Raw genomic sequence first — 8,543 nt, forward strand, 5'->3', positions numbered from 1 at the left:
TCAGATGTATTATATAATTTCTCTGAAGATTGTATGTTTTTGGGGTATTTTTCGGTTGAGAATCTTTTTTATAACTGGAAATACAAAATTTGTGTGTTATAATTGAGTTTGTTGAGTTATATTAGGAGTCTATTATGTTAATTGATTCACTTTCCGTTTAAAAACAGTGTAATCCCCTGTTCGGTTCGGTCAATTTTCAAAATTGTTTTTTATGCCCCTACATACAGTTGTGTCAAACTTTGTAACTTATGTGGTCTCAATCTATTTAACTATTGTTCTGCTCCAAACTATTTTATCCTATGAAACTTAGAACTCGCATTATGTGCAGACTTTCAAGATGCATTTCACCTTTATTTTTTGACTTCAAATGTAGGGATGCACTGAGTTCAGACAGCACATTATTTTAGGTTGGTCCAGCATCAACCGAGTTGAGATCAACCATTGCCTTGCTTCACCTCTCCAGATACAGTGTTGTGCAATTTTAGCTGGCAGATCTAAACTAGGGTCTGATAATTTTCCTGGAGAGTGGTTTTGATTCAAAAAGTAGAACTTTCAGTAAGTTCTCCTTGATTGGTTTGAAGATATCTGAAAACATATGATTTGCCTCTTATAGGATGAAAAAAGTAGTTAAATTAACGTACAATTGTTGAATGCATCAAGTTCATTATCTTGTATATCCCATCATTTTTATCCTGCTGACTTGGAAGAGAGGAATGCATATCGAATATTCATACATCAGACTCCAACTAGCTTGGAATTGAGTTGTAGTCTTGGGACTACTAGAATGCTACTCTAATGTACTTTTAATTGATTTCTCTGAGCTGCTTTAAAAGTTCGTATGTTTGGAATAATTAACCAGCGTCGTTCTTTTGATGAACTTATATTATGTTTCAATTTTGGCTGGACCATCTGGTCTAATATGCATTTCTTGTTGGGATGTGGTGTTATGGATCTGTTGATGGTATGATTCATGTTGTAGCTGGCAGTTTAATGTACGATGCTGTGTGGTTATGGAATTTGGAAACATTATGGTTTTCCCTTGAGAGATTAGTTGCTTTCGAATTTGATCCTTTGTTCAATGCTATTTTGACCTGTACTTAAGTTGAAGCTGAAACATTAATTAGGAGAGATTTGGTTTCCAGAGTTGGATAAAAGGTGCATCTAAGAAAAAGAACTTGGAAGATCGTAGTCGATTAACGCTGTGAGTACTCAGCTGAGATGCGTGCTGTATAAAAAACTTTCTGTTATTTTCGTGGATTTGATATGCTTTACGGGAAGGGAAAACGCGGAGCATCTACTTGTAAAATCTTCCTCATGTAAGTAACAGTGACAGATCGTAGTTCTATCTCTTAATTCTTGTCATTTCCAAGTGTAAGTAACAGTGACAGATCGTACGTGATGTCAGTGTTTTGGAGAAGTCTTGAAATAGGTACTGCATGTAGCATGTCAGATTAACATGTAATTCTCTTTCTTTTTTAGCCTTCTGTTTGAATTACATTAGATTTCTCCTCTCTTAAGCTATAAATGGTCTAATTGTGTATTTATCCAGAGCAGCACCTTTTAGACAAGCATCACGTTCACTATCTCCGGGACGATGCCAAGTCACAAGTGAGGATTCAGAAGGAACTCTGAGCGGCGAAAGCATCTTGCAAAATGAAGAAACCTTGGACCGAGATTTAAAGACTGCTATTAAAGAGGAGGACTACACCCAAGCAGCAAAACTCAGGGATAGCCTCCAGCTTCTCCAGGAGAACAGTAAGGCAGCTTTACTAGCAACAAATGCTCGATTTTACATTGCTTTCAGGACCGGGGATTTAGCTTCTATGCAAGGCTTCTGGGTGAGAATACATGCATCGTACACCCAGGCGTGAGTGGCATATCTGGTTATGATCTTGTAATGGGAAGCTGGGAGTTTGTCTGGGCAGAATATGATTTCCCACTTGATATAGAGATAAGGGATGTCCAAGTTCATGTTAGAGACGATATTGGGTATCTTACATGAATTGAAATGGTCAAGACAAAGGGCAGCAGCTGGGGAAAACAGTTTGCGACTAATGTGTTTGACAAGGTTGATGGGCAATGGTTCGTCTGTATTCACCATGCCTCGTACATTGACCTGTAAATTGTGAACGAGAAAGCTGTTCTAGAGGGAGTTGGAATCGTATATTGTCCTAAGTTTTATAACCTATTATTAACTAGAGATACTCCTAGCATAATCAGATTAACGAGGAATGTTTGAAAGCTTTTACCATGACTTGGCTGATTCAAGCAACGAGATAGATCTTTTTGCCTTCTGAATTTAGAATAAACATCTGATTTCATTCTGTATAAAGTTTCCCTCTTTTATTCTGTTCAGGTGTACATTTCTTTTTTGTGTTTTTTCAGTAACCACTTTGGATTTTGTCTCTGCTGACAGCTGGGATTTGGATCCCAGTCTTCTATTGTTTCCATCAATATCAGCATAAAAAGATTTAGTTTTCGAGTTTATAGGATTTTGATACCAACAAAGCTTGAGATCCTAGGAGAAGAACATCAAGATAAATCTTTAATAGGTCTCTGGAGTGGCAGTATGTATTGGAATGATGCACAGCAACATCAACATAATATATAGGCAGAAGTCTCTAGTTTAACGAATTTCAGAAACCTCAATAACAGTACGAACGTCAACATTACCTTTGACAAAAACAAAGGAAACGGAATCCAGACACTGTATATTTAAAGAGTTCTTCTTGCTCTATAGCCTTTTCCACTGAGTTCATTCTACTATACCTTGCGGCATTGACATTATTTCCTAAATATAAGAGAGAATTTACAGCTGATCAAAGACGTACAAAATGAGAGCTGGAAGATGACTTATTCGAACCACAGATTCTCAGTTTGCGAGTTGCAGTTGAGAACATGCTATGATCAAGTAGCTAAAATAATCTGGTTAAAGTGATTCTTGCTTCATCAGTTTCCTTTTCATCATATACCTAGATCCTTCCAACAGGTGACGGAGGTGGAGATGACACATATCTTTGAGGGACTTGTGCTTGGACAGTGGTTGAAGTCTTCATCGGCTTCTGTCCTAAAGATCCAATTTCGAAGATGTCAGCTAGTTTGTGACTAGTCAGGGCCGAGACACAGATGGAGAATGCCTCTAACAAAGGAATCGATGAATCAAATTCAACAGAGTAAAGTCCATTTTTGAGTGGTGCCATGCTGAAGATAGGCTTGCTCCTCGGATCTCCTCCCTGTGAAGAAGAGCATTGAAGACCAAATATTATTGAAACCTCATCAATAGAAGCATTAAACAAAGTGAAAGTTAATGAGTGACACAAACAAGTACCTGAATGAAAAGGTTTAGAAAATCTTGGTTCCTGCAGTTCTTGTCCTGTTCAAGTACTTTTAGCTTGCAACCGACATCCCACCCTCCGCAATCACATACTCCACCAGATCTCCATCGTTCAAGCAATGAGGAAGGAGCTCCATCATTTGGCAAGCTATGTGTACCACCAGGAAGAATGACTACAACGTCACCACATGTCTTGCTTTCTCCTGTTTCACAGGTCTCTCTTGGTAAATGCTGCATACCTTCTTGTTTGTATTGATCAAGTGTTGTATCCGCACCAATTAGGTTTTGACTTGAGTTCATAACAACAATGGCAGCCAGCTCTCTTTTTTGAGAAGAATCAGGCACTTGCTTGTCGACCTGTCCAGAATCAATGCTATGCAAGACAGATTCCCTTCGCATAGATATGTTTTTGTGGTCATTTATACTTGAGTTCAGAACTTTGGAACTAGAAATCTCCATCTGACCGATCACTTTATAACCAAAGCCAGCACTTTTCTCTTTTGGTCCCTGGCTCATCCAACCCCCACTCTTCCTTTTAATTTCATGGACTGCATAGAAAGCATAAACCAAGCTACTTCCACCCTTCCCATACGTTGGTAACTTCTTCACAGCTGCAGCAAGAATGCCACCATCATCGTCAACCACAAGTTTAAAAAAAGGAACTCCATCCTTAAGTGTAAGCTGCAGAAGAGCCTGAAGAGTTGAGGACTGATGCTTTTTCATACGAACGTGCTTACTGTGGTTAGTGGGCAAAGTATTGAAATTTGAGTTTCCATTAGGAGGCGGACAAGTCTCAGCTGAATGAACCCCTTTAGGCCTCAGCAGTGGGTCTAGGAGTCTTCTCAAAGGGCTAGATCTCCCTCTGACACCAGCATTTGGCTTCTCTAGATTACTGATATCCACATTGGAAGAAGCTCCAACAGGGCCAGACTTTGGGATGTTATTTGTACTATTCGACGGTGAAACAGCCGAGGTCTCCTTAAAACTGAAACTTCTGCTCATTCGACTAAGACTGAAGCTAAATCTCTTATTAGGGGACGGATGTCTTCCCTTCACCACTGGCTGCTCTGCAGTGTCCAAATCCTTTCTCTGTGAAGTCTCAGCTGGGACTCCCAATTCTGCATCACATTTATGGTGATTCAGATATTTGGCATCAGATGAAGAGCGAGTAGTTATCCTCTCATTTTGACATGGGGATGAGCATAAATCTGACTTCATGCCTCGAGCATTAGGCAATTGGTGTTGCTTCACATGAGACTCTGTATTCGTTGCAGAGCTAGCAGGCAGAGGAGACGAATGTGGAACAGCACGCAGTTCACTAGGGTAGGACTCCAGAGAAGAACAGTCAGAAAATCTGGTCCTCATCGCCTCAGCTGGTTGCTCATCAAAAGATGTTCGAGATTCTGAGAATTGAGAGTCCTCCATACTTGTCTCTGAACGATGTTTCGGAACCAATAGAACGATATTCTTGGGTTCAGCAGCACAGTTTTGGGTAGTAGGATTGACTTCATTGTCGAATTTGATCTCACTTTTACAATCCTGAACACTGTTTGTATGACCAGAAGGAATGTTGACATTCTTAATCTGTACCGAGGACAAATCTTCACTGCCCATGTATTTACCAATATTTAGCTCGGAATTGCGCCTGTTAGATGGTATCTCCTTCCTAAGTCGTTGTTTCTGCTTCCCATGCTTTGTGGGGCACCGAGTAGTTTGCAAATCCTGGGTCTGCATAAACTCTGACTGGGATCGCTGGACAGGTTCTGCAAGCTTTTGTTCAGATGACGAACCACCCAGTGATGGCATTTGCTTTCTCTGAGAAGACATGCCATAAGCAGTGGGAGGCCTTCCAGCAACAAATGGAGAACTAACTGATAACGTTTTACGATGACACTTTGCAGGCATACGTTCATTATACTTCCATTTCTCCAGACGCTCCCAATCAAGGACTCCAAAATTCAAAGCTTTCCCCTGAATATTCTTTCCCTTTTCTGCATGCTGCAGATAACCTGGCAAATTGGACATGTACTTGACAAGCTCGTCATCTTTGTTTTCCTTACTCCCAAACGAATTGTCAGAACAGGTCAACTGTATAACATTTTGATTGACCGTCTTGCTTGAGTCATGATGCCTGTTAAAGTATGGTTTATCGACTGTGTTTTCAACTTTATACTTGTCTCTGGACTTTGAACTTCGATTTGCTCGGCATGATTTGATCTCTTCTGCAGCTCCAGCACCGGAGCTTTCATGATGACGTGTAGTTTTTAGTCTGTGCCCCATTCTCAAAATAGTTTTCGCCGGCTCATTATTTGCTTTCACTTCAAATGGCATAAAGTCTCATACTCCTGCCTTGTGTCCAAGTAATATTCCTGGAAAAAAAATTGTAAAATTAAAATCACAACAGAGACATGTTACAGTATCCACTGCTCAACTGTTAAGCTATACCAGCAAGTCAAAGAGTACAGGGGGCAGTAATATGATTAAACCATTCCATATTCAAAAAGTGTGAACTTGAACTTAAAGCAAACTGGACAAGTAATGGATTGGCAGAAATGAGAGACTTTCAGCAAGTGCAAAGTTCATATTCATTCATTTAGAGAAAATGTTACCATCAACCTTCTAAGAAAAAAAGGGCAGCCCGGTGCACGAAGCATCCCGCATTTACGCAGGGTCCCGGGAAGGGTCGCACACCAATGGGGTGTAATGTAGGCAACCTACCCTAATGCAAGCATCAATGGCTAATTCCACGGCTTGAACCCGTGACTTATAGGTCACACGGAAACAACTTTACCGTTGCTCCAAGGCTCCCCTTCAGCCTTCTAAGAAAAGGCACAAAAGATTAGTTACAAAAGCAGTTACACAGCTGTAGTTTCCAGGACAGATCTGTATATAGTTAGTGAGAAGAATCAGAACAGAAAACCAGAAATATGGGCTTTCAGTAAGCTTGTGTTACCATAAAGACTTCCATTCATATCCTAACTTATTAGACTAAAACCAGCAAAAAGCATTTGATTGGAAACCCAATAAGACATATTTTCCTCACATGAAAAGGCATTCCTGTAGATAACCTGACAAAAGTGAAAATCAAATCCTAATTGGACAAAAAGCATCAAAATATCATCTTTTTCTGACTCTTCAATCACAAGATTCTGTACACAAAGCCACATATTACAAACACCTTAACGATGAACAGATTGAACATCTCTTACCCAACTGGACCCAATGTGTCATGAATCTAATTCTTTGAGAGCCAATAATTAGAAGTATTAATAGAGTTCAATGAAATTAAAACCATACTCACAGATCCAGCTAAATGAAGCTCATTCCAAGAATTAAACCTAAGACCGTCACTCACATTACTCATAACATTACTGTGCAAAGATTTATGATACATAAAAGGGCTATTTTATCTCATTCCATAGAAAAGATATCAAGAAAATGCAGACCCATAACACAATTAATAAAATCTCCTTTCAAGATTTAGAGTGGTAAAATAGAAAGAAAAATAATTTCAAGATAAATGCAGACCCATAACACAATACTCATTGAAACCCCATTTCAAGATTTTCAGTGGTAAAACAAGAAAATCAGATTTAGAGTGGTAAAAAAAGAAAGAAAATAAATTTCAAGAAAAATGCAGACCCAGAACACAATAATCATTGAAACCCCATTTCAAGATTTAGAGTGATAAAAAAGGAAAAGAAAAAAAAAAGAAAAAAAAGGGAACTTGCAGAAATGAATGTACTTACATTAAACGCAAAGAAAGGTATAGCTGAGAGTTCCAAAAGCCAAAAGAAAATCTTCTTGGAATAGAGCATGAAACGTTTTCTTGAAAACCGGAGGACTGAAAAAGAGAACTGAGAGTAATACTCCAAAAGCTGTTAAGTATACGTATAGAGAGAGAGAGAGAAAAAATCCCCGCGAAAATCTGCACTACATTTTTTTACTGATAATAATGATATAGAGAGAGAGAGAGAGAGAGAGAGAGGAGAGAGAGGGGGGCGTTTCGTTTTCAATCGGACGGTGAAAAGAGAAAGTGGGCCAAGAGATAAATGGTCGCGTCAAGTAGGAGTGACCGTGTGGGTCCTGTAGTTGTTGGGGCCCACTTATTTGACATGATTTCAACGTCTCGAATCCCAAGGCCCAGAGATTCCTAATATCAGTGGGCCTTCTTCTCATCGTTGGATTGGATATGGGTGAAAACACACACACACACATACACACATACACACATACACACAGTCTCTCTCTCTTTATTGCATGACCCCGTCTGAGGTTCCAGAACGTGAACTCTTTTTAGAACTGTTCACTCTTAATTTTGTCTTATTTTCATTTTTCTTTCAGAAATATTCCTACTAAAGAATATTTGGGAAAAAGACTAACTAATAATAGGAATTTTCTTTTTCATATAAACGAGTATAAATACCCAAATAGATTACTTATTAGTGGCCAAGAGACGTGTACAAGAATTGCACTTCTCAGCAAAAATTAATGACTTCCTTACGTTTACACCAAATTAATACTCACTCAGTTCATTTTTACTTGTCTATTATTCTAAAAATAATTTTTTAATTTTATTTGTTCACTTTCCCATATCAAGAGAAAAATAATTTATTTTTCTTATTTTGCCTTTAGCATTAATTGCTCGTTAATTACCATAATTAGGTTTAGGTGATAAAAGAATAGGAAAAAAACATATGTCATGTTATTATCGGTTAGGCGTAAACACAGAATGTCAGATAAGTTTTTAACCTACTTCTTTATCTTAAATTGTTTTGCTTTTTCTGTTTCCCAATTGTTGATTTGACCAGTTTTTTCTAGCAGATATTGAAGTTTTATTACTCTAAATAGCATATAATGTCAGTGGAAGAGATATCAAGGTATACTAAAACGTATGTTATAAGTTGGTAATTAACAGGACAAAGTTGGTAAAGAATAAACTAACTTACAAGTTATATCTTCCTTAACGTTCACAAAACAAGGCACCAAATACTCATAATTCATGACTTGGTGCAAAAACAAGAAATAGTCAATTAAGTGAAAATAAAGAAAAAACAAATTAAATCTTACAATGTATATGATTTTTTTCTTATATTATTATTTATTTATTTATTTTTTCCCCTTCCCTAGCAGAAGGGGTACCTTATTTGTCAACAAGTCCATTGAAGTAGTTTGAAACGAAGCTTTATGGACAGTGTGTGGATGAGTT

The 8,543-nt window shown here is 38.2% G+C and overlaps 1 protein-coding gene and 1 pseudogene across 1 annotated transcript; one reads left to right on the forward strand and one right to left on the reverse strand.

Annotated features, from left to right (window-relative positions):
- Positions 243 to 2,405, forward strand: LOC109229429 (annotated as a pseudogene).
- LOC109229428 lies at positions 2,573 to 7,331 on the reverse strand. Its single transcript, XM_019394865.1, has 3 exons — positions 7,084 to 7,331; positions 3,329 to 5,703; positions 2,573 to 3,233 (listed from the first exon to the last, which is right to left on the reverse strand). Exons 2-3 carry the CDS (start codon positions 5,663 to 5,665, stop codon positions 2,973 to 2,975), a joined length of 2,598 nt encoding a protein of 865 aa, XP_019250410.1. The 5' UTR covers positions 5,666 to 5,703; positions 7,084 to 7,331; the 3' UTR covers positions 2,573 to 2,972.

The sequence above is a fragment of the Nicotiana attenuata genome, chromosome 7 (genome assembly GCF_001879085.1).
Source record: "Nicotiana attenuata strain UT chromosome 7, NIATTr2, whole genome shotgun sequence".
Taxonomy (NCBI): domain Eukaryota; kingdom Viridiplantae; phylum Streptophyta; class Magnoliopsida; order Solanales; family Solanaceae; genus Nicotiana; species Nicotiana attenuata.